The 27,145-nt window shown below is 38.1% G+C and overlaps 3 protein-coding genes across 3 annotated transcripts in view; 1 reads left to right on the top strand and 2 right to left on the bottom strand.

Annotated features, from left to right (window-relative positions):
- GTF2F2 (general transcription factor IIF subunit 2) overlaps positions 1-27,145 on the top strand; it is an 87,933-nt gene that overhangs the window by 13,689 nt on the left and 47,099 nt on the right. The window contains exon 5 of the mRNA XM_080376776.1: positions 4,123-4,161. Coding sequence (XP_080232902.1) covers positions 4,123-4,161 — 39 coding nt within the window. The remainder of the gene's footprint in view (positions 1-4,122; positions 4,162-27,145) is intronic.
- Positions 1-27,145, bottom strand: part of NUFIP1 (nuclear FMR1 interacting protein 1) — a 127,176-nt gene that overhangs the window by 87,250 nt on the left and 12,781 nt on the right. The window lies entirely within an intron of this gene.
- Positions 4,168-27,141, bottom strand: KCTD4 (potassium channel tetramerization domain containing 4). The gene has a single exon (XM_080376777.1). The coding sequence runs from the start codon at positions 18,136-18,138 to the stop codon at positions 17,365-17,367; it is 774 nt and encodes a 257-aa protein (XP_080232903.1). The 5' UTR covers positions 18,139-27,141; the 3' UTR covers positions 4,168-17,364.

The following is a 27,145-nucleotide window of genomic DNA, read 5'->3' as shown; positions in this document are numbered from 1 at the left end:
ATTTTGCTTATGTTTCCATTTGTTGTATTGAACAAAATTAATTTTTCTTATGCATGTATAGCTAAGAACTATCTAGGTGCAAGTCATGGCATGACATAAGGTATATTTGGTTAAAATTGTTTTTTTCTGAGCTTCCTACTGACAGACACCCTGACATAAAGATGTGCTGTAATTTGACAGTTTCTTTCTTGGTTGAAGGAATGGGAACATGCTTTTGTTAAACATTTAACAGCAAAATTTTCTGATTGCAATTATAAAGTAATTCCCTTACTGCTTTAATTGACTTGCTTAATTTTTTTGCCAGCAGGTAGTTTAGGATTGCTGTCCCTGAATATAAATGAAAATTGGAGCTATGTTACAGATAACGATAAAAGTTTCTTACTGAGCTAGTTCTTGGACAAATGTGCTACTAATGTGAATTGGGAAAACACAGACCTTGGCAGGCAATTGCATCCCTAACTGTAAAGGACTGATGGGTGGAGAGGAAGGTTTTACACTGCCGGCACAAATAAATTACAAGTTATTTCTGTAAAGTAGGATGAGATGACTCATTTTATTGAAATTTTAAGTGTATCTTCACAACTCCCCCTTCATAAGTGGGATTGCCTTAATGCCTGTTTTAGTGACTTTAAATTCTTTCATGCTTGTTCCATCTTGCTGAAAGTAAAAAGTGTTTAGAGAATTCCATTGACAGAATGACTGCCAGACCTTTGTTTCTCAGCAGCGTTCATGCATGGATTGTTTCACTGTTTTGTGCTTCACAGAAGACTGCTGGCTGTTAACATTGCGTTCTTCTCCAGTTTCCTGAATCTTCTCTTCTTTCAGAATCTCAATTCATGAATTTCAGATTTTTTTGTGTTCTTGTTCAATAATACACGTAACTGCTTATATACCTTAGAACAGCTCCTTTATTCCCACACTCCTTGAATATTCTCCCTTTGTTTTGAGTTGTTTTTTTTTCCTTTATACAGCTTTTCATATATGAAAGGACCTTTTCTGAGTTTGTACGTGAATCACACCTACTGTTTAATGTACAATGCACAATTGTATTCCAGTGAAAATGAATATTCAGAGGTCTGTATTCTGTATTTTGTGTATTTTGAAATACCAGATCTATCCAGACATTTAAAGAAATGTGAATGGAAGAAAGACTAATAAAAATCCTGGAAAGATGTTTCTTCCCATCATTAAATCAGTTACTTCTTTAATTACATTTAATTATTTCCAATAAAATATGCAGTGCTCAGAATCTTGATGCCTTCTATTACTACTACTAATCCTATTAGATTAATGTTTGACTTCTCAAATTTCTCATCAGACTCTTATTTAGGAATTAAATGCACTCCCTCATCATTCTGCCATCTTAGCTCTGCCTGCTGAGGAGTTTTGATGTATACCTGTCTACTTTAACAGTACTTTCCAATTATTTCTATTCAATCTGCCATGCATTTCTGTCTCCAAAATGGTTTGGGGTCTTAATGCTACTTTGTTCCTTATGTACTTCAGTCTTTTATGGACTGTTAGCAGAAGAGGAAAACCTATCAGCAGCCTCACGATCAAAAGAAATAGAAGCAGCAGCAGCCTTTCAGGTCCCTGGCATTTATGCAAATTTTCAAATATTTTTGAGGTTCATAAAGAAGATGCAACCCGTGATCATAAAAGCAGAATATGTGACTCAAGTTAGTCTAATTACAGACAGCATTTTGATGGGTCAGTATTATTGTGACTTACGGTCCATTTAGAAAACAACTGTGACTTCTTACATCATCTCTCTTCTCCACCTCTAAAAAATGGAAATTGTATTTATTTACTTCTTACGAGTGTTGCAAGAATAAAGAAATTACTGTAAAGTGGGTTCAGCTGGCTGGCACGGGTAGGCTCCTAATTTTCATTTTTGTTATCAAAACTATAGACTGTTAATGTCTGTACAAATTTAGCAATTGAGAATACAATGCACAAAATACAAGGTATGTTAGAATGGGTTCAGTGTGATGGGAATAGAATTGGATTTCTGCCTTCCTCATTGACTTAAAATTTGTTTTTTTCAGTCTTACTGATGTATGTGTAAAAAAACCTGCACCACCACCACCACCCCCAATAAAAAAACAACCACAAAAAAACAACCAAGCAACCCCAACCTATTGATATTTATCTGTTAATCTTGCATGTTGTGGAGGAGGCTGAGCAGCTGTAGTCTGCATCAATAAAATATATTGAATAGACATAACTTCTTTTACCTTCTTCATGATATTAGTTCTGAGAAGATTTTTAAAGCAGAGACTTGTGACCTAGTCATAACAAATCCAAATTGTCTAATGATGAGGAAAAAAAACCACCACTTTTTTGCAAGGCTTGAATTTTGTCTGTTTTTTTGTCTTTGCTGTTGAGGGCAAATTCTGTTGATACATACAAGCAAACACACACACTCCACCTATAGACATGATACACGTTATTGTTCTTTGAATCAGAAATGCTTGATGTGTTATGCAGTAGTTTTGGCTAGGTAGCTAGTCTTTCACTGAAACAGTTAAAAAGAAACTGCTTTAAATCCAGCTGCTTCTTACATCTCAGTCCAGGCAGCAGTTGACATCTTAGTACACTTGCGTGTCCTTCATTGTGTCCTCTTTTGTGTGTGTGTACTGAATGTTTCCTTAATTAAGTTACAACTGAGTTAGGGTACTGGTTGGGTAATAACATTGTGCTGTAAATGTGCTAAATAACACAGAAAATATGATGTCAATGAGAAAACAAATGTTTTCCTGCAAACAGGCTATCCTGCATGTATATCTGAAAGTTGGCGGAATTTTAACTCACTTTGTGAGTACTCACGGGTGGGAAGAGGCCATATAATGGATATTTTCTCTTGAGAAAGCACGTGCTTTCAGCTGCTAAGACTAATGACAGCTACTGGGAAAGAAAGAAGGCTCTGTGAGATACTGCTTTTTCCATTTGCATTAGTTCTCAGGCTGTCAGCCATCTCAATGAGAAAACAGGGCTATCAGCCATGAAAACTAGAAAGAATCAGTGGAAGAAAAAAGGTTTTGTAAAATATTGCACGTTTTCAGTTAATGCCCAGCCTGTAAATGGCAAAAATGATCAAACTAACTGAACTCAAAAATTATTATCTGAGTTAAAGCAGTAATTCACTCTCATCTGTAAATAAATAGCCCGTAATGATAGTTGTGACATGTCTGAGTTGAAAGCTAAGGATGAATATTACCATTTTAAACCGTATTTCAGATGAATGAAAATGTTCTTTTTATTCTCTACCTTAGAAGATGTGTAAAAAGGAGAAATGTAGGAGGAGAAGTCAAATTTTAGGTTGATAATTTTATGTAGGGGATTAATTTCATAGGGCTTGGTGGATGTTAGAACTCAGTTTACCAAAATACATTCGCTGGCTGCCATTTCTTGAAATGTGGGATTGGAATGTCATGCAGAAAGCTGTTTCTGAATCTGACTCTACCATTCACCCAAATGATAATTTTTTGGCAAGTCACTTTGCAACACTTGTGCCTAGGTTTTTCCTTCATACATTGCTTCTCTGCTTTGTGGAACAGGAGACATTTCTGATTATGTGCATTTTTTGTACTTAACAGGTTGGGCTATAGTATCGTTTGAGGGCCAATGATCAGAAAGGGAAAAGATTGAAAAGATATATTCTTGTGTGATCTGCAGAAAGGGTAAAGGAGAGGTTGATCAGGTTAAAAAAATTACCTAATACCAATTAAGAGCATTCTTTTGCAGAACCTTGATTACTTTTTTTATATATAAAAATAATATTCATTTGACTAGACTGACCGGTGAGATAAATAGATACTATTTGTTGCTTAAGCATAATCCTACCACTGATTTTGTACAGATGTGTAACTTCATTCTTGCAGAGCTCAGAGGTGTAATGGAAGTTGTGAGTTTGGGCACTCATTTTAAGTTGCGAGTTTGGGTACTAAAGGTACCTTCAGAAGGTAAATTTATAAACATTAATCAAATCCAGTGATTATGATTTTATCATAATTTATCATCTTCTTTTCTTTGCAATCCACTTTTTACATGTAATTTCAAATAATCAATACAGAAATGTTATGTTCCCTTTTTTATTCATTTGGTTGGGTTTTTTTCCAGAAAGCCAACCGGAAGAAAAATCTGAAAGCAGCAGTGCTGGTAAGTATGGATGCTTTTCTTTGAAACACTACGAAAATTAATTATGACTGCAGCTTTTCAGTTTTATTTATCAAGAAATTGGTAAGGAGTCTTTTTTTGTTACATTTCTAGAGTCGGATTTCATAAAATTGAAAAATGATTTCATAAACTGATTCTCTGCTGCAACCAAAAGCTTAAATTATTAATATTTGTTATGTAAAAGAAAGGGAATAAATGATGTGGGAAAGCTTTAGAAATGTAATGTTCTTTGGAATGTTATTTTAAATATTTAAATTTTTTTATTTCTCAACTTTTTTTTTAAGTTCATTGTATTTTTTAGTTTGAATTCTTTCCTCTTGATTGGAAAGTTTGTAGCAAATTTCCAAATGTTTTGTTATTTGATTTTAATTGCATAGACTAGGCAGTCAGAAAAGTAGTCTTCTAGTACTGTACTTTATTCCGTTTTTCTAATGGAAAAAAGTTTTCTTGTGAAAGAATTAGAAGTTCTTTTGAAAGAGTGAAAAATGGCTAGTTCACTGGTTATTACCTGCCAGTTACATATTAGTCAGTCCAACGATGTCTTAAGTACAGTAAAAATTCTGAGGGTGCATCTCAAACTGCCGTTGCTATAGTAAAAGTGGTTTTTTTACACAGTTCGTAGTAGTCAATAGAAGTATTGCCCTTTGGTATTTTTTTGTGAAAAGGGCAACATGCTTATATCAGATAGGATATCAGCCTTCAGAATCTAAAGATTTTATTTCAGGTCTGAGCTAGTCTGTGCAGGCTTCCTTTACAGCCTCTGAAGGAGGCAGTCCAGGAAGTCTTATTCTAACATAGGTACGTGCAAGTACAATTCCCCAGCAGCTCCAGCAGAACTGTCAAGGCTCTGTGTTCCTGGCCTGCTCCCTTCTCTTCTGCTAAATCCTTTGGGCTTATGTTACTGAAATTCCTGGACAGGTACACAACAGCATGAGAATCTTACAGTGTCAAGTAATGTTTAATAAAAATCCCCTTTTCTGCTTTTGTTAAAAGGGATGTTACAAAAATATCATTGATGTACTAGCACAGATAAGTGCAACTGTTTGTTAGTAAGAGCCCATGAACCTTGGAAACCAGACACATCTAATATAAAATATATAGGTAAATCTGTTTTGTCAGTAGGATTACCTCTCATGCACACAGATTAAACAGTACTGGGACTGGGCTGGCACTTGGGAGTGGCAGAGACAGCAGATGGACTGGAAAGAGTCTCATGGACCTGGCTTAGAGACCAATTCCTAAACATAAGACTAATGCTAGTGGGTTTTCAAAATGTCTTCTTCAAAGTAATTTTTTGAACACTTTAACATGGAGATGTCTGGTTTTTCTAATACTTTTATTTGAATTGAATTTCAGTGTTCAATCTTGTTGAAAGTGTGTACTTTGTGTCTGGCTAGGAGTAGGGTCTGGGGGTTGTTTTTTCTAGGAGGGAATTCTTCATAATATTGAGGTGCTTTTTGTTACACTGGCTTAAGCATGTCAAAAGACTAGTGCTAGAAATGTTATAGTCTGACGACTTACTGAATTCAAGGTGTGTTTTATAGCTTGCAGTTTTTCACAGTTACTTGTTAAAACCTGTTCGCTCTGATTATATGTTAATTGTGGTGTGGTTTTAACCTTATGAAGGGCTGCTTTCTAGAGATTAGTATTTTATGCCACTTGAAAACTGAGACTCACTGCTGTGGGATGTCTCATGTAAAGCAGATCTTGAGGGTTTAACTGTTAAAATGAATCAGAATTTTGATACTTATATTGCATTTCTCTGATGATCTTCAGTTGCAGGGATGCACCCTTAGTTTTGCTTGGCTTCGGGGGGGGGGTGGGTGTTCTGTTTCAGTTTGTATTGGAATGGTTGAATTGTCTGCTTTTCACTCGTGGTGTCTCCTTGTTCTGCAAATATTCTGTAAGGTGGTCACATGTTCAATTGTTTGTATTTTTGCTTCGGCCAGAAGAATGAATTACTGTATGCTGGGGGCTGTTTAAATATGCTGAGATGAGTGCTAAACCCATTTGACGGAATCAAGCTGGTTGTGGATTCAGTTTCTGAGTGGTGATAGTTGGTTTACACTGGAGCATTTAAAGGAGGGCTCTCAGCCATCAGTTGTGTTTATGTGCTTTTTTTCTCAAAATCATCACAGAACTCAGATGACCTTTTCCAGGCTGCCTCACAAGTAATTCAGATTGAGTGCTCCATTTTGCTGTTAATCTACTTTATCTTGGCCTACAATAAGTACTTTTGAGGCAAAGATGATGTCTTTCATGTATTTACGTAGCATTTTAGCATAACAAGGCCCTAATGACTGCTTTTAGGTATTTCTGTAATAAAAATATTTAAGGTTTATTTGTAGTTAGAAAGTAAATAAAAGCAGTAAATGAGATAAATCAAAGGATTTCTAAATATTATTTATATTCTTTTAAAAGTTCCCCCACATTTTTACATTAGGAGGGTGTTGTCAGTCTTCAGAATTTCTTATGTCACAAATCATTAGTATTATGTATGACATTTTTAATCACATTTATTTTTGGTAAGTGGCTTACAACATCCCAACAGGTGAGATAGTACCAGCATTGCTACTGGATACTATTTGGAGACAGACAACATGATACTGGGTCCCACCAAAGATAATCTGGCTGGTATCCTTTCCTCAGTGGTAATCAATAGCAGATGCCTTGAGAAGAGTATAAGAACAATGCAGAAAGCATAGTGATACCTCCCCAGAATACTTCTTCCAGCCTTTAGTGATTCACTGGTCAGGGGGATCCAGAGCCAGGTGTGATGGTGTTTTGTTTAACAGGGCCTCATGGATTTTCCTTCTATGAAGTATCCCTGTTGGTTGAGTCCATGTAAACCTTTAGCATCCATAATATCTTGAATGATGCTATGGTTAGGGTCAAAATATTCAGGAATGAAGACATAAGTGAAACCAGTTTACTTAAAGTAATTTTGAGCTCCTCTTGCATGTTATCATTTTAGATCACTTTTTCTGTACAGAAATCTTATTTGATTAGTGCTTGTGATAAACAGTGCTTAGTGGTTCAACCAATGTTGTTTAGTGCCTGAAGGCTGGTTTATGTTAGATGTGAAAGGAGTGAAGCAAATTACACACTCAGCTAAAGAAAAAGAGAAATGAGAATTGTCTCTCCTTGTTCTTGTATGATGATGAGCATTGGATTTAAACCCAAATATGTGTGTGTAGCTCCTGTTTGCCTATGACTTTGCTTGCACCTACTTGTAAGTGCTGTCAGTGGTGACAGAAGCTGTGAAAACCAAGCATTTGTGCCAGTTAAAGTACGACCTTCTCCCCCCGCCCAATAAAAATCCCCAGAAGCTGCTGCCCTGAGCCTGTGTAGTCTGTTGAGAATGATACGGTAAACAAATGCATTCACCTGTAGGAACAAATGTAATTGGGTACTGTCCTTTTGGAAGTGCATTAAATGAAAGTTCCCGGGGCAGCGATGGATTATGATGTTGCCTAAGCTCTGAGAAGGTAGTTTTGAAAGTATAGTGTTGGTGTCAGGGGGATGGGGGGTGGTGAGATGAGTGTATCAGCTCTGTACATAAACTACAGATGCACCGTTTTCTTCAGGGGTTCACCAGGGAGTGTTTTGTGCAACCTGCTAGTTGCAATTCCTGAACCTTCTTTAAGGCAATTGAACTACTGTTGTATCCAAATGTCATTTCTTGAAGCCTTTGATGTAAGTTTATAGCAAATAGCAGCCTTCAGTACTTAACGTGCATTTGGACAAGGTATTAGTCATCTCTTTTCTGTAAACCTGCCAGTGAGTAGTACAAATGCCTTCTAAGGAAGGGAGAGGCACCATTGGGACCATTTCTTATTTGGCTTTGGTTAAAAGGAGTAAGTTATCTGAGCTGCTGCAGACAATATAGTGTGAACCTAGTATTAAAGTGTTGCCAGTTGTGAATGTACATATTTGACTGCATACACACATATACAACACTTCAACTGTCTGTAGATCACACTTGCTTCATTTTTTTGATGTTGCAATATGAAAAATTCAGGTGGTGAAAATACATGTGTTTAAAATTTATTTAAAATAAATTCAGTGTAAGCACTTTGATAAACACTGAACTGCATATGGTAAAATCAGCAGGTTTTTGTTAAAGGCACAGAGTTCTTAACATGACGACACAGGACTGTATAAAGCTGCTAAATGCACATTTGATTTCATCCTCTTCAAAGTGGCTAACGTATATTTATTATACTTCAAAAGTGAAACTAACTGAAAAATGATCTTCAGGAGGAATAAACCAGTAATTCTTAATTTATATACTAGCTCAAAAGTCAGTCTTGAAGATAACTGAATTACGGAATCTGCCATTTTCAAGCCACAGAAACAATTTTGGTCTTGGAAATATAACTATTTCTGTTGACAGATAAATGCAACAAAACTTCAAATACAGGCTTCCTAGTAGTTTTCTAGGAGCCATAATCATTAATGAGACTCCATTTGTAGCTGTTAAACACACAAAGAAGCAACAATTCCTGCTTTAAGGTATATGTAGTCAAAGTCTATCATACTGGTTGCAATAAATATTGTGGAGAAAAAGGGAAGGCGCACTGGTCGAACAGCAAAAAGGGTATGGATTTGATGTAGGTCAGCACTAACTGGCGTTAAAAATTTTTAGGAACTTGCATAAATGGCCTTTGTGTCCATAGGGTCCGGCTATTTATTTTAGTATACTGTATGAATATTCTAACATTTATGTTTGCCTGAGCAGCACCGATGTATTTGTTGTCATGCAGTCTCTATCCTGAGAATAGAACCCAATATAAACCAGTGGGAATTAATCCTATGAGCCTGTTACTGTCCTTCAGCAGTGTCCACATCCAGCTTGTCAAAGTATTGCACTAAGCAGAAGCATGCTTTTGGCTTGTATTAGAGTTCTTGGTTTTCCCTTCTGACTCTCAAGAAATTCCAGGAATTTCAGCTGTGCTTGGCATTGCAGATCATGACTCCACAAATTGTGTTTGTCTTCTGTGAGGGATTTTGCTGATTATTGCAGTTCACCCATCTACCAGCACGATCACATTTGATGCGTTCAGACCTTTGCCGTATTGCAAATTAGAGCCTTGAACGATGGATCAAAGGGTCAGAGGGAGATCAAATGCTTGCTGCCTTGGCCAGTACAAGACTGGCATGTAGCAGATGTAAAGCTAGCAGGAAGCAGTTTCAAAGTAAATAAAAAGAGGTGGTTCTGCACTCAGCATGTAATTGAGCTATTGAATTCGTTGCCAGAAGATGTGGATGTGAAGGTGGTATTTGCTAAAAGCTTACATGACCTTAGCGGACACCAAAGAGATATGTGAAAGGTAATCCACCGAAGGGTACTGAGATTGAGAGGACATCTGATTTAAGAGACCCCCAAGCCACAAAAGCCTGGTAGGCACTGGGATCCATACCCAGTAGGAGAATCATGCATGGCTGCTCTGTCCTTAGGCTTCATTCATTCTTCTTTCAGACTTGATGATCTTAAAGGTCTTTCCAACATAAATGATTCTATGGTTTTATGATTCATGGATATCTGCTTTTGGCTACTTTGCTGGAGTCATGACACTGAGCAAGCAGACCTTCAGTGCTGTTACTCTCAGACTCTGCTTTTTGTCATGCTTTGTTTTTTTTCCCCCACTTCTGTACTGTTGTTACACTGCTTGCATCAGGGATAGTTGAAGTTTCTTACTTTTAACCATGGAATTAACTTCTGAGGGGAGAAGCAATGAAGGCAAAGGCAAGAGCAGCTGTTTTAAGGTTGCTAGCTGCCACTGAGCGCACTGGAGGCTGCAGCACAGTACGACCTGAGCTTTCTGTATGCTTGAGTCTAGAAACAATCTAGCAGAGCTCATTTGGTGCTCTTACTGAGGTTTCCAGCCCCAGTATCTTGCCAACAGCTGTGATACAGGAGCAGGAATAACATGTAGCTGCATTACAGCATATTGTCTTACTCATACAGGTTGTCTTAGGGATTTCTGCACTGTAGTCTGTGGGCAAACCCTAAAATCATTATCTGCATGGCAGAAAAGTCTTATAGAGGTGGGCTTTTATCTTCATGTAAGGCATAAAATAGCCTACATGTCAGATGTTTGCCCTGTTGGGAAAGAGTAGTATTTGCTCTTCAGTTTGATAAAGTTAGTATTGATATGACTCCTAACGTGAGAGTACCTTTTTCTCTGTTTAGCTGATTCTTGTCAGCCTGGCTTGGAGGACCTTAAATTTGTCTCCTCTGAGATTACTAGTTTTAGCATTGAGAAAATGTACTGCTTTATCCCTAATACTTGCCGAAGGCTTTATTTAAGTAGTAGAGAGGCAATAAATGACTGGGTTTGGTGTTATAGTTGTTTGTTCTGTTTACGTTTTTTGATGCTTAGCCTGTTCATTGCTATAGTTTGTTTGCTTAATTTTTTCTTAATTGAGAGTGTCTGTACCCACCTCTGACCTGTTCTTTTTCTTCATCTGTTCACTATGGTACAGAATCAAGAACCTCCTCTGAGTTAACAAGCAGCTTTCTGCAGAGCTGCAGCAGTAGATTTGTAGCTCAAGGTTTTCTATTAACAAATTTTTTTTAAAGTGAACTTTTCTGACTCCTGCTGCAAAAAAAGAAAATTTCCTCTCTGAAATCTGACATATGACAAGCCAAAATAATTTATTTTGTTTTTGGGGGGGGTTTTGTTCAATTTTTGTTTTTAATTTAGTAATTTCAGGATAATTAGATGTTGCTTGTGTTGTACAACCTCAGTGTTGCATTAGGTGGTCATCTGCCACCTCCATAAACCCAAGACCCTCAGGTGATGGTCACCGACACGGAGTTGATTGGCCCTTCTCTTTGTCTCTAGGTACTCGGGTATAGTAGGCTCTTTTGCCACACTGCTCCCTCCCCATCCTCACTGTTTGGGGACTGCAGCACTGCAGGCTTCCCTGAGCATCAGGTCCATGGCTCTAGCAAGCTCCTTGGATCCTCATCTTCTTGGGGGATTTCCCTAGCAAGCAGCCTTGGGCTATTAAATCTGAACTCTCATCCCCTTGGTGTGTGCTCCTGTGGCTGGTGAAGTGCCACCCCCTTACGCCGGACACTGAATCTCCCTTCAGGAGACGTGAGCAAGAAAACCTGCTGCCTCCTTTTGGCCAAGCTTTCCATACCGGGAACAAAGCTGCTGTTGAAAGCTTGGAGTAGTGTGGTGTCAAAAGCAAAAAACAATGTATCCTGGAAAGTGTAGAGATCTAGTTTTTCAGGTAACTGAAATAATGCTTGGGAGTGCAACTAGTGGAATCTCCCTTTAATGTCCAGAAAGATGGAGGGTTTCCTGAACTCACTATAAATGAAGATTATGTCCCCCAAAGTCACACCACACAGGCGATACTGTAGTGAGTTTTAACATTATCAGAAGTTTACGGATCTTCAGAATGGCTCAATTTATAACAGTCATCTTCTAATTGATTTTGAAACCTTAACATGTTGAACTTGCATGTCATCATGTCCTAACAGTGTTTTAAATGAGTAGCTGCCGTTTACAGCTGTAATTATTGTACCAGCTTTGTGAATGGTTTTGTTTCTGAAATGGCAGAGCAGTATGCTTTTGTGAAGCTTAAAATGAACAATGTAGTGTTAAATGATAATGGCAATGATGTTAAACTGTTATCATTGCAGATAGAAACAGCTTTTTAGGAGACTGTTGCTTTAGCTGTGTGTGGTACTCCTACTACACACATTTTTAGGAGAAGAAATCAACTGTCTAGTTCTACAGGATATTACGCAATTTCTTTCAGAAAGGCAGCTGCACTTTCTTCTTCCAAGTGCTTGCCTGTCCACATTCCTCAGGTGTCATCATACATCTCCCTCCTGCCTTCCCCAGTGCCTGCTGCACTTCTTGTTTTCTGGCATTTTATTGTGAATTATGATGATTTATAGAGACAATGTTTTGAGACAATGTTCCCTGTAATATACCTGTAAGTACGTAGGACTTACAGAATGCCTACGTCAAAAACCATAATGGAATTTTCTAGTCTTAAATTTCTTGTGCCATATCAATTGCTTTTGTTTCAACCTAGTAAACTATGCAAGCCTGTCTCTTCATATGAAAATACCTTCATGTTTTTAACTAATAGTCATTTTCCTGTCAATCTAAGAATTTCTCCCCTGCGTTGTGGGACAGAAGACAAAATTAGGGTTAGGCAGTAGTTATTTAGCAAAGATAAAATACTTATAGCCTAAGAAAATAATATTTATTTTGTCATAGACCCAAGTTAACTTGTCCCCTTTATCCCCAATCCATTAGTCAACAGAATTAGGGCAATGTGACCCTTCTACCCAAATAAATTAATGGTCGAGGCACTGCTGTTATTAAATTGTAATATTTGTTGCCTGCCCTTGTTCTGCTTGTATACTAATGGGGAGAGAAGGAGGAAGATCATTTTCTTAAGCTGTTCTCATCTTATTGAATGGAAACCTTGTAATGCTTTTATGTAAGAGGAGAAAATAATAATGCCACTGATTGCTGCAAATGATGATGTAATTCCCCCCCCCCCCCCCCTTTAGGATCTAGAGAAGTATTACCTACTGTAGAAAAGAAATGACCAATTGTCACTTACACAGTTGTAATAGGCACAAATCCAAAAAGACAATTGAAAATAAGACATGACTATTTGAAAATGTCAATAGTGCAATTATGATGCTGTGAAACACTGGTCAGTGGGTGAGCAGGTGATGTAGGTGAAGAGTTGGAGCTGTAATTTGATGTTGCACAGCCTGTGTATTTCACAGCATCAAGGCTACCTCCAGAAGCCACATCTGGCTCTAGAAATCACTGCACAGTAAGTGGCTGGAGACTGAGGAAATACTTCAAGGGAGCATCATATATGTTTGTTCTGGTTTTATATTCTTTACTGGCCATACCTAACAAAGCCCCAGAACCTGCCTGATGAAAGGGAGGGGTGTGGTGAAAGAAAAATGAAAAGTAGTTGTTTGATGGGAGGAGGTGGGCAGCAAGATAAGGGGAAGTTTGTGAGGGTCAAAGGATCAAAAATGGGGATTCTGCCCAGAGATGTGAAGGATCAGGAGGTGGAAACAGTTCACAGTCACCAGGGGATGCTGGGCTAGTCTGACGTAGTGCAGCCAGTCTTAGATTTTGTCCTATGTGTAAACCAAATAGTTGGTACCCATGCCAGTGCATTGCTAAGTGTGATAAAAGAGCCCTTGGCTTCTCCTCCACCAATGGAAATGCTGGGCATCCAAGTGTGGGTATTTTGGTCTTTTGGGCAGCTATATATATTTTTTTTTCATGAGCAGTCATTCAAGGAATTAATAGAGGCAAGGATATTCTTTTTGTAGTGTATGGGGGGTCAGTCCTGCCTTCAACTCTCTCTGCCCATTCTGCACGGTGGTCCCTTTTCTCACCCAAGAAAACAGGCAGGGAGGCAAGTGGAGCTGACTGAGCCTGGGAGCAGGTTAAGTGCCTCCTTGGGGAAGGGGGAGGACGCTCCTTTTTACACCTACAAGCAATTGAAGATCATCAGAGAAATTATGGAAATTGTTGTTCCTCCCTGCTTGTAGGACTGTTCCAATAAGTTCATTGTAACCCAAGTCTTGATGAGAAAAATAGGAGTAGAAATACTTCACGTGCACATCGTATTCTAAGAAATGTTGTTAGAACAACTGTTAGTACTTCAGACTTAAGAACCTGTTTTTGTGGCTTTCTCCTTGTCATAGTAGTATTGAATGTGAAATTTCCAACCTTGGAAGAGAAGACAGAAGTAACTGATCTATAACTGGGTACCTTTTCTGGCACACCCTACAGTGGTGTAGCACAGGTATCCACATAAGTGACTGAACATATGCAAAATATATTTATATTTAGTATATTTGTGGAGTAAAAAGGAAACATTATTCATAGTGTGGAGGTTTTATGTGGTCATTTTGTTCATATACCAAAGGAAGACATGCACCCCCGCTGGTTTGTAAAATTATTCAAGTTTCAAACTGGTTTGAAGTGTCTGATTATAACTGATATGGTGTGGTTCCACATAGTTGTGGATTTCTTCAATGTGAACAGGGAAGAGAATAATTTTTTTTACCCTCATCTATCTTCTGTTTCTGCTGTGTCAATCAAACAGCTGAGTGAGGTGCCTTCAATCAGAGATGGCATATTAAAATTTCAAACCCTGACACCTGTGAAAATGTATGGATGCTCATGAAAATGGGAAAAGAAGACAAGATTGAAGTTAGTGTTGCAGCAGGTGACTTTACATGTATACCACAGATGTCAGTATTATTTACACAGAAACATTTTTTTAAAAATGCAGTGAACAGTATTTAAGGTAATGAAACACTGAATTTTAAATAAGAAAAATAGAACACCACTAGAATTTATTTTTACTAATGATTAGAGATGTACATTTTCACTTAAAAAAAAAAAAAAGAAGAAAAAGAGGTTTCAGGTTCTCTTTCTTTTTCATAGGTTGAGGGAAGTAGGTACTTTGAACCAAAAGCCTGGCAAATAAAAGCCTTCCTGTAAATCTTTTAAGAATAGCTATAGAATATTCTTAGAAGATGTTTCAGATAGTTTGAATTTTACCCACGGTTACCAGCTTGTGAATAGCTTATGTTTTAAAAGTATTTTCTACAATAAATGCAGACCCGTCCAATTCTGTACTGCTTTTTCATGAGTGAAGTCATGCTATGATGAAAAACTAGTACTGCTTTCTGATATGAAGTGCTAACATTTCCTTGATGTTTGGCATTATAAGAGCCCAACTGAAAAGCAAGCAACCATAATATATTTTGATTAATGTGTAAGTATATTGATTGTTTGAAATCAAAATAGATTTTTGGTATTTTTCTTTTTTATTTTCAACTGCAATGACATTTTAAATCTCAATCAAAGATCAATTACAAGTGAAGGTTATAACCAAAAGTGTTTAAGTGAAAACGGATGATTTGACATCCTAGGAGCAGCAGCCTCCTCCAGACTCTGTGCTTATGCAGGCTGTGTATTTGACAGCACTAAGAACAGGCTTCTTTAAAACTTGTAGATCAGTTATGGAGCTTTTTTAGATTGTCTTGTCACTTTTTCTTGCTCATGTAGAGAATTGTGTGTTCATAAAGGGCTTTTCATGTAATTATTCTGTGTGATGGTGTTTCCAGTTCTTGTCCTAGAAGATCAGCAGGATTTTTAGACTTCTTTTAGGGGAGCTTTCACATTTACTTCTCACAGAAGTCTTACAGATTCTTGTATGTACAAGATTAGTGGTTAATGCAGATTTTTTTTTTGAAGATACCAATTTGAAAATAACTTGTGGCTAGGGAAAGGAGGGAGGATGACACACAGTGATGTTTTGTGTAAAGAACTGTATTTTACTATATGTCTTTTGTTTGTAGGTAGTTAATGCATTTAGATAAACTCAGAGAAGTTTTGGGATATGTGAACAGTTCTTCAGCTTGTGTGCCTGAAATGTAGAGTGATCTGATTTTTAAATAATTCAGTTTGAAAAAGTTCCGCTTAGAACCACATCTTTTGTGATCTGTAAGCCTGTAACATGGAGACTGGATAGGAAAGTTTGTCATTTCTAGACAGTGGGATCATTCTGGTGGAGTATTCTGGAGAGGCTGGATTTCTCCATTTGATAAAATCATACTGGAATATGTTCCAGTCACTGCTACCTGGTCTGAAGATGTAGACTTCTTCTCCCAATTCACCTCTAGTGGGGGACCTAGTTAATACCACCTATTGTATGTTACAAGTGACATAGAATTTTGTGTTGAAGGATAAGTAGAACTTGCATTTACATTCTTGGCCACTACTACTAAGGATGGATTTGTTTCTGAAATGTGCAATAAAACTTCTCAGCTGTTTTCCTTGGTCGTCATTTCCAGTATGGAGTGTATTGCATTTTGTTGACATCCTTAATATTTTTTCTTATCCTGATGTTTTGGGGAAGTTGAGAAACTACTTGGTTGTTTTGTCTTTCTTTAATAGCATTTTACTTGAATTTTGGGTTCATGTGAACTGTGAATGATGGTTGGGTTCAGTTATGGACAAAGCTTAAACTTGGAGTTAGTGCAGCTTCTTTTTGCCTTATGTGATGATTTTTCAGTCCATCTTTGTGGAGTGGTTAAATTAGAAATGCCTGTGGTTAAATTAGTTACAGTTGTTCCATAGATGCTATTAAAATTTTGTTTAAAATATAAATGGAAAGATTTGATAAATAGTGGATATGAGGAGAAAGAAGGTATTTTTCTATTAAAGTGGTGCATCTTAGGTGCCAGTGGGTGGTGTATTCAAAACTAATAGTACTAGTTGCTTCTGGTAAGCCATTGTGCAAAGCAAGAGCTCTGTTCCTTGCCTGTCCTTACGAGCACAAATTATTAGTAGGAAATAGTGACTTTAGCATTGTGGGATGTCATTGCTAGACACCTGTTGTATGAAACCTTATGTCAAGTATTTTTATTAGCCATTTGACATGTATATATAATTAGAAAATTTAACATTCTGTGCAGATGCAACTAATCTCCCATAATAGAACTAATCGCCCCCCCTTCCTTATTTTGTTCATTTACATGTTTTGGCAATTATTATTGGTGTAGTAACACAGCTATAAATTTGGTTTTAAGTAAGTTGATACATCATTTAACTTTAAAATCAAGTTGGTTAATTCTAAACTCTCTTGCAATCTCAATTTTTGCAAATTCAGTACAATAGATTAGCAGATTAGCATAAATACTAATGAACATTCAAAATCATTTATTCCAGTTAAAATCTGTTCTGAATGTTATAAGCAAAACATATTTTAAGCCTGCTTATGAAAATACTCTCACTGCTGTTCAGAGCAGTTAGGTGTATGCATGTTAGTCATACAAGTACACAAAAATTCAGCTACACTCTGGTTGAAAGACTGCATCGAGAAAACATGTATTACAAATAGCATAAAGCATTCAATCTGTGTTTACAATGTTTAGCAGATAATTTTTATTAAATTCAGGCATAAAATTTTCATTCAGCTTAAGTAAGCCAGAGATGGATGTCATTATGAGATTTACATACCATTAGCTCACATCAATTGATTAGCAGCCGAGCTCTGTGGTACAAAGCTAGTTAGATACATTATTTGTGATGCCAGGAGGCTGCAAGTCAAGGAGGTTTACTGGCTGCATGCTCGCTTCCTTTGCCTTTGTGATTACTTGATAAAATGAAGAGCATCACTGTGAACAATTGACCCTTTCGAACAATCCAGACTGGTCAGCAGTCTAAATCCACATTTCAAAGCCATCATTATAGCCTCAAACTTAAGAGTTTCCAGGGTGCAGACAAAGGTGTTGTCCTCCTTCAGTACCAGTCGCGTACCATTTTCAGACTTTATGAAGTACTTGAATTGAATAATATTTGAAGATACTGAAAACTCCTCTGGAAATCCATCCAGCCTGCTTTTGGACACCAGTACAATTCTGGATTTTATTTTTGCAATGAAATCAGGAGCATTACAAAAGATTCTAAGTCCTTGTGAACGGTCGTGGCTGTCAGTTATTTCCAGGAAAGTAGTCTCTCGAGATGCTAGCTGTTCCTTCTCCCACCGTGATTTCACTGCATCCGAGAGTACCTTAAGCTGGAAAAAATCTGCTTCTTGTGCCAAAAGTTGATTTTCTCGAAACCCTTCTGGTAGGAGAAGTTCTCCATTTCGGAGGAAGTTGAGAATGTGTCTGAAAAGGAGTCCATCTCTGTCTATGAAGTAATGACCGTCTGCATCAAACGGGCACATTATTTTTCCATTTATGATTCCTTCCAGAAAAGAGTCTGGATACTTGGTTAGTGTCTGTTTTTGTGTGATGTATAGATAGCCACCAACATTCAGAGTAATCAGAGACGTTCTATAGTCCTTGTCTTGCTCAGAGCCTTCGGAGTTGCTGTGTTTTTCTTCACATTCCTTTTCTCTTCTGTTTATTTTTCTCTCCATTATCAAAGCTAGGACAAAAAGCCAGCTATCTTGCTTTGTTCTTGTCAGCTTGCAAAGAGATTTTTTTTCTTTTTTTTTTTTTTTTTTTCCAAAAAGCACCTTTATTCAGCTCCGGCACGATGTTGGAATGGAAATGCTGCTAGCATTGCTGCGACTGTCAGCTCGGGTTTGCAGTAGGTGGCGTATCAGCTGTGTATGCAGGGAGATATCAGGAATATGACTGTAAAAGAGAATTTGCATTTAACTGTATAAGGGAAGAAGGGTATAACAACTGTTTGTCTCTTTTTTTCCTTTAACTCTTAAGAAGTTTTTGTCATTTTGGGGCTTCTTCACAGAAATGCATACTACTATTCTAAAAGACACCTTATTTTTAATACTTTAAGATATATTTGAAGTATCAGCTGGCCAAATCATGTTTAGTGCTTACAGTGTTAAACAGGTAGCTTCATTTATGTTTCAAGGATTTTAATTTTCACAAAGCATCTTTTCACATTTTTTAGTACTGATTACAGTACCTGATGCATACAGCAGGACAGCAGTGAAAGGAAAGGTGTCCCTGTCTGTACAAGGGGGGTGTCATCTATGGAATGCATGCACATACATATTCCTCATTTATCGGACACATGCACGGTGGTAAGTTGTTTTCACAGAAGATAACCTGGAAGTGATGTTGAGGACTTGTTGGTCTGTTTTAAGTTTGTGAGATGAAAGCTTCCATTTGCAGTCAATGGGAGTATCCGCGCCAACCTAAGAACCACAGCCTGATTAGGTCTTGCTTTTTGCCTTTCTCTGTGCCATAAATAAAAATCGTTTTGGAGAGGGGATTTACTATTTTATACTGGTGATGTTTTTTAAGTCTCCAAGGCTATCTAGCATCAGTTTGTTCTTTCTCAATAGAAGTAAATCAGCTGCCCTGTGGAACAAAGGGTTAGTGTGCCTACAGATAGCTTTGAACATCACATAACATTATAGCTTAGCAACACTTGGGTATGGGGAGGGGGAAACATCAGTAGAGCACACTTGAATCAAATGGCTGTCTTATCTCCATGAATTTGTGCTTTAAGGCTCTCTCTCGGTTGCCTCTTAGAAAAAGGTTTCCCCTTTAAACATTTTCAGCCTGGAGCAGGAAAGGGAAAGCTCTCCACACATCTCTGTGTATTTCCTTGAGAAGCGGTGGGAGCTGCAGCATGCATTCCCCAGCACGGGCGGGAGCAGGCACTTACCTTGGGCTGGACCTGGGGAGGAAGTCCCATCTTTTTCAAGATATATTTTTCACTTTACAGGTGGATGTCTCCTGCTTTGCCTGGTTAGCAGTGAAAAGTCAGATTATTCTTCTGCTCTATTTCTAAATATTTTATTTCTACTGCTTTCACTGTCTCTAAGGCTGTTTATCGATACTGTAGAGTCATCACTGTAATATTTTATTAATTAAAACTGAATCTAGTAGAAATAAATGCACTTCTTTTTACTTACTATTCTCCTTGCCACAGTATCCCTAGCACTGACAAGCTGAATTTTTCTGCTCCTATATGTGATACATTAAGCAGATATTATTCATTAGATTTGATTTATCAGGAATTAGTCATGGGTTTAGTTTTAACTCTTTGATGCCATTGATATGTTTAGTATAACTTCAGTCAAAGAGATTTCAATGAGTTTCTAATTTTTACACATTTGGGCTTTTTTCAGAATTAACTCCTTTCACAATTATTGGGTGAATAATTGAGAAAATAAGAGCCAATTAGTTTCAAGTATGATTTTTTTTTTTTTTTGCCATTACAGGAGACACCATTCAAATTCATTTTATTGTTGACTGATGGGAAACACAGTTAATGTGCTTAAACTCTGCATAGCTACAATGTTGAACGGTCTTAGTGGCTGTTAGACCCTAAGAGAATGATTTCTGTGGTTCAGTCATGTTATACAGGGATCTTGAAATACTTTGAAGGTGAATTAGGAATGTCCTAGCACCAGTAAGCAGGGATTTCCAAGGAGAGCTGGGATTTGTAAAAGATACGTAATTTTTTGGGGCCAACTAAGCTGTCTACGTTTTAAGCGACAGCAGTTACAGAATAGTATCTGCTCACTTAGGTTTTCATGCTCATCATCTTCTCAACGTTCTAACACTTGCAGTTGAAGTTTTCCACTTTTGTGAACGAGTAAGTATTCTTTGAAAGATCATGCAAAATCATTTTAGTGGTTTGTATGATAAAATATTCAGGATTGATTTGATGTGGAAAATGTACTCTGTGGAGATCATGAATATTTACATTTAAACCTTTCAGACTTGAGAAGTGTAGGGCTGCTGTAAAATTTTCATCACCACAAACCCATGTAACTTTACTTCACTGCAACTGACAGTCATGTGTAACACAAAATTAAAGCCTGGCATATCTTTGTGAAAATTTTCCATTTTCTGTGCCATACTACAAGACTACTTTTCCAAAGAGCCCTTGTTCTTCCTGTGTACTTGGTGATGCATATGGTATTGCAGTGCATGTAGTTTCAGTGGAGTGGTTTCCTATAGCTCATGTTTTTCTGAAGGTGTAGCTATGCCTAGAGGAACTGGATTTTCTTTTATCTGTCCCTTGTCCATGCACTGGAAGATCATAGAAACATTCGTTTTGGTAAAAGCATGCAAGTGTTTTTTGCAACCTAGTTGGAGACTTTGACCATTCTTGTGCTCCAAGAGTCTTTGTGTTGTGCACCAGTGATAGCTGAGATGTACCCACTGCATCCTGGGTCTTCTGGCTTCCCACTTGCGTTGAGACAGAGCAACCTGCTGCTGCGTGCTCTCCCATGCTGGCTCTAACCAGCTGAAGTATCCTGCCTGCCAGTGTCAGTAGCTAGCAATCCTGAAGTGACTGCTGCTTTACAAATTGTTAGTGCCACCTGTATGCTGGGATTGGCCATTCAAGTAAGGAATAACAGTGGAATCCAGCAACTGAAAGGATGTTGTTTTGGTTCCAGATTAAGTCAAAATATACTACATGCTCTTGCACACAAGAGAGTGGTGGTAGTAGTAGGACTCCATTTCCAAGTTACTCACCCTTAAGGCAGCAGCAGGAGGGCAATCCACAGAGCTTTTCAGTTTCTTCTTGGTCAGACAAGCTGTCCTGGAGACTGAAAATGCAGTGCTGGTGTCTGTCAGCTACACAGGAGAACAAATCCAAGGAGGAAGGGGATAAGCATCTGCTCCTCATTCTGTCCTACATGTTTCCTTCTGGAAAATAACTTTACTCCTCAACTTTCACCCTTCTCCTGAACCTCCTGGTCTGGAAGCTTGAGCACACTAAACTAGAGCACACCACAGGAAAGTTTGTGCTTTACCAATGGTTCAGCTTACTCACATGTCCAAACAGCATCAGCTTCACTGAGAGTCTACCATCAGTAAAAATGACTGGAGTTACAGAAAACAGCTACTTTTATTTATTACAGTACAAAAGGATAGGAGGAAAAATCTCAACTATAAGAGGTAGAGAATTTTTGAAGTGTATTAGGAAGCCATGCTAATGAAATCTGTTTGGGTTATTGAGGCAATTTGGTAGTTATTTAATGCTGTGATACAGAAGATTGGCCAGGTTGTTGAACAATTAAACCATTCAATAGCTACTGTCTCACAGTGTTGGTAGCATGGACATTCTCATTTCAATAATAACTCCAGGACATTGATTAACAGCTATTGAAGACAAGCTCTACACTCTAATTAAAATAGAAGATTTTCAAATCAGCAAGTCTGAACAATTTGCATTCAGGACTTTTAAAAGAGCTGTCTGAGAAACTCAACAGTTGCTGTTGATATTTTAAATAATTTTTCAGCACTGCAGTTCTACAAAACTGAAAAAGAAAATGCGGTGCCAGTATTTGAAAGGTGAATTGGATGGCCCAGGTATTTAAAAACAAAAAGGGACTGTACAAAACCCAGTAAAACATCTGATTTGGAAGTCAATCAGATAAAAATTAAGGGAGAGTAATCTGATAGTAATCAATGTGGGTGGAGGGAAAATGGATTGTGCCAAAAGGTTTCCCCTTTTTTTTTGATTACAATTTGTTCAGCAAAGCAGGTGATGCTTTTTTCTGTTAAATCTTTCAATATGTCTCATTTGTCATTTTGAATTATAGTATATACTGTATTAGTTTCCCTTTCATTTAACTATACAAAAATTATCTGCAGGCTTCAAGCTGGCAAAATGTTAAGCAGAGAGCTATCACTAAAATGTTGCTGTGGTTTGGTTCTTGGTCCTATTTATTTTTAGTCAGTGATCAAGAAGGGGGTAGTTACTGATTAAGTCTGGAGATGATACAGACTGAGAACGTAATCAATAAGGAGATACATTGCTGATGCAGAACCATTTAGATAGATGGTTAGGTTAACATTTTAATGTGACCAAATATGAAATTTATATGCCCAGGAATACGCTCTAGACAGGGCTTGCAGTACATATGTTTGCAGGAGGATTAGGGCAGCTCTGTCCTACGTATAATGAAAAGCTATTGGCAACTAAACGTGAGGTCATCATTGTGTGCAGTGGGCAGTAAAACAAATGTATGTATCTTTGGTTACCTAAGTAAGGGAGTGCCAAGACCAGGTGATACTATTCTCTAGCTGTGCAGCTACCAGGGAAGGGTGGCCTGAAAAGGGGACCAGTCTTGAGGCTGCCCTTTGAATGGAAGAGAGGTGCCACAGAACGCCTCTCATCTGGAAGAGCAGAGCTGAGGTCTGGTATAGGAGGAGGGGGCCGCCTCTTGTCCAGCCATCACGTGCAGTAGCCTGGGAAGCTGTACAGCAGTATCAGTGGGTAGCGGGAACTACCAGGGCTTCTGACTTGGATGCTGGGAAGCAACAGCCCAACTTCTGCCTGCTGAGGAACTGGAGGCATGCATGACCATAGCCTGTCCTTACTGCACTTTCTTCCACTTTTTCTGCTGCCTGGGGATTGTGCATCCTGAGGCAGGTCTTCATCTCCTACTTCCCTGGCACTGCTCACAAAGAGCAGGAGCTGGTAAACTCTAGATCCTATCCTATGTGCTGTCAAGTCTGGCTGTGAGAGACAGTGTCTTGGGAGAGATGTTCATGAACTGAACTTTCTTAGGCCAATAAGAATGATTAAGAAGCTGAAAAATAGGCCTAATGGAAGATTCAAGAAAACATGATTTATTTTTATTAGGCTTGATCAATGTGGAGAGTACATAAGTGCTTGGATGGGAGAAATACTTTCATAGCAGGCTCTTCAACTTAGCAGTCAATGGTTTAACAAGATCCAGCGGCTGGAAATTGGAGCTGGGTGCAGTCAGACTAGAAAACTAATACATTAAAAATCTCCAAGCCTGTCCATTTTTCTCTCTCTCTGTCTGTCTCTCTCTCAAAACCCAAAACTAAAAACCACCCAATCAAAAAAACACCCCCTATCAGATCATCTTCTACACAATGCCAGTGAATTTCTCCTCAGTGAATTTATTAAGATTGCCTTAAGCATTTTAACCACATTCTGTTCATTTGATGATGATTGTTAGCAGGATTTGAAGCTGGAGTCAGTGTCTCCACAGCGTGTCTCCCTGTCATCTCATTGGAAGAGCCAACAGTTGAAATTCCTTTATGAATTGGCACCGGGGCATTCAGGCAGGGAGGTCAGGGTGAGCACACATTTGGCAGCTAATGATGAAGCTATAGGTTATGTAGACCAGCCTGTCCAGAGCTGCACTCGCGGTGTGCTTGTACCTGCCACTCCACATAGGGCAACGGAGAGTGTAAGGTGCTTGGCAAAATGTCTTGTTTTCCCTTCTGATCACTGGTCTTAGCTAGTCTTCCAGACCTATTCATTTATCTTCTACTACTGCTTTATTTTGAGTAGGTATTTTTAACAGGGAATTGGTACTTCCATGCCTTAGTGATTTGGCTTCTAGGCTGATGTGACTATGGAAATAACAAGGCAGACATGTGGCGCTTTGGGTGTCTTTTTATTGCAGCTCTGGTCCTGCAATGAGTGAAGACGGACCCAACTCTTGGAACTTGAGTTTGGTGAATGAGGGCTAATTAGGCTGAGAAGGGAGTAAAAACCGTGTTCCCCCACTACAGTCTTGTATCCAGAGGTGTGCATGCATCTTTGCATATTTATCCTGCGAGGTTCTCTGGATGTGTTAAAATCCCCAAGAGGATCCAGGGGAAGTGGGACATAAACCTTGGCTTTTGGACAGTGGATGAGCTTTGACAGCAGCCTAGCTTAGCTGCAAGACTGCATGCAGCCATGTACTGTAAAGTGACTGGAACTAAAAAAAGCTAAACCTGATCAATGGTAATTAAAAGAGGGCATTAGCCAAGACATCAGAGATAAGATATTACTAAGGATAAGCATGTTTAATTTGCAGGTTCATTTCCTAAATAGTTGGTGTGTGGGAGCTATCTGGTTCGCTGATCCTGATTCTTTAAACTTAAGAATAGTTTGAAAATTGTGCCAGGTGCAGAGAGGTTGATAGCAGCATGTGTGGTGTTTGGGAGGTTGGGCTGGATGGCTCAGATGAGTGTAGGCTAGTTAGCCTTGAACCTGAACCATAGAAACTAATGGAAAAACTGTCATGGAGTTAAAAAGGTAGAAAAGATCAGAAATATAATGAATGCTAGCAAATGTGGCTTTATGGAAAGGTTTATCTGGTCAAACAAACCTAATTTTGTTTATTTCGGAGATTACAAGTTTAAAGTAACAGCGTGTTTGCAGCCTGCTTAGCATTTCGTATTGCACATAATTTAGAATCTTGTGATGTTCTGATTTATGTCTAAAAAAAAAATAATAGCAAGCACAGAACAAGATTAAAAACTGGCTGGCAGTTATCAGAAGGTAATTATCAGTAGGAAGCCACTCGGGCTGGAGTTTGAAGGGCTTCCTCAAGGATTAGCAAGAGGGACAGTAGTAAGTGAGAATCACTGCTTATAAAATGTGTCATGATTGACACGAATGCTGGTCAGATAGTGAATAACTATGACAGGACTGTCATGGTGTGACTGAGATCACTCAATTCACAGAATCTGGTTAAAGACAATGCATTTTAATCAAGACAAAGGCAATTATACACTTAGGAACAGGGAATGCAGAGTGTGCAGGTAAAATGTGAGGCTTAGAAAAGACTCAGAATAAATGTATTGGTGATATAATAGCCAGTGAGCTCCATCAACCCACAGAGATTGATTTTTAGAGACAAATTGATCTTAACCCATTTTTAGCTGTCTAAACATGAAGCACAGTCATGGGACAGACACACATACACCCCACAAAAAAAAACCAACCAAAACTCAAAAAACCCCACCAGCACAGGGCCATCATTGAATCCTAAAAGAGATAGGACTGATTTTCTTCTGAAAGTCTCCCTTCCTCCCTCTCTCAGCTGAATTCAGAGATTCTGCTGAATAACCTTGAGATGGCTGAAGTGAGGTGAGAGAAATTCCAGCTCCTGTATCTGTTATCTAACCTCCATACATGGTTTTGGTAAGGCCAGTACAGTAGTATTAATTACATCTGTTTTCTGGTCTCCATATTCTTAGAACGTCATTGCAGGATTGAACAAGGTGCAGCTAAGAGACCCAAGACTGATTTAAGTGTGGCGTAAATGCCTTGTGGGGACATAATGCATGAGCATGAATTACTTATTGAAAATATGATTGATAAGTGACTTGATTACAATGTGTAAGTACTTTATAAGGGAGGAAACATGAGGTACTAAAAGGCCCTTTAGCATAGTATAGAAAGTCATAAGAAGAATCAACTGCTAGAAGCTGAAGCCAAATTCATATTAGAAATTCAGCAGCAATATTAGAGTCGCTGTAGCCACACGTAAGTTACTGGGTTTTACACAGAAGAAAGAAGGTAAAATTTATCTGTTGGTGATACACAGGAGGTCAGACAAATTTGCCATGTTGTGTCTCTTGACCATAAACCTTAGGACTCTGTAAAACCAGAAGTGGTTTAATCAAGTTTTCTTTGTTTCATTCAGAACTACTGAGAAAAGTATGGCATTCTAATTCCTTTCAAGGATTTAGTTTCAATCAAACCAAGAAATTTTAGATTAAATAATTTCAAAATACATGGTGTCGAAGTAATCACTCTCTGCATTATTCAGGGAGAGCAGACTTAGATTTCCAGATGTAGTAATATTTCATAGTAATCACACCCCCCATGCACACATTATGTACTAGAGCATTGTAGTAGAGAAGCAGGTGTTTGCCCACCGTTGCTTCTCTCTTCCTTTCTACATCAAGGTGCTTTTAATTTTTAGGCTTTTCCACCTTTACGGAGCAGGCTGGTATTATCGTACTGCTCTGGTAGTTGTTGCTTTAGGCGAAAAGGTGTTCATGTTGTAATACAAAGCGACTGTGTTAGAGGTGACTGTAACAGAGAGCAGTATTAACTATAAACTTAGTATGTGATCTCCTAGATTACTAACCACAAGTTTTTATCTCTTTTCCCCAAGTGTCAGCGTGAGTAGTATTATTACTTTATTTCATCGTGCTTCTTTAGTGAACCCTTTCTTTATTGTAGTAAGATGAAAATGGGTTACTCTTTTTCTGGGGGTAGGGATATAATTAGCTTTCATTTTGTCTTCCACTAATTTTGGATACTTTGATGATCAGGTTCTCTGTAGATTATTTTTTTTTCATGGTCACTGACTGTATTCAATGCCTGTTTCCAGAAAATGGTTCTTAGATAACCTGAGTGCAACAATCTAGAGAAAGGAGGACTGCACAGTTACCATCTCTTATTTAAAATTTGGTCCTTGTGATTCATTCTTAATATGTAAAACATCTGATGGCAAAATAAAGAAGTCTAGGTGATAGCAGCTGTGCAAGTATGTTTTTCCTGCTTATTTTTTTGGTGTCTAAATAGCAGAGATTTTAGAACTTGAGAACTTAAATTACATTATGTTTACTAAACACTTTGTTAGTGAAAAATAATTCAAATGTTGACCATGTTGGTGAATCTTCTTTTAATGTCCAGCTTTGCTTTGCTTTTTTCATTGT

The sequence above is a fragment of the Falco punctatus genome (genome assembly GCF_963210335.1).
Source record: "Falco punctatus genome assembly, chromosome: 2".
Taxonomy (NCBI): domain Eukaryota; kingdom Metazoa; phylum Chordata; class Aves; order Falconiformes; family Falconidae; genus Falco; species Falco punctatus.
Note: the sequence above shows the minus strand (reverse complement) of the source record. Positions and strands in the feature narration are given on the sequence as shown.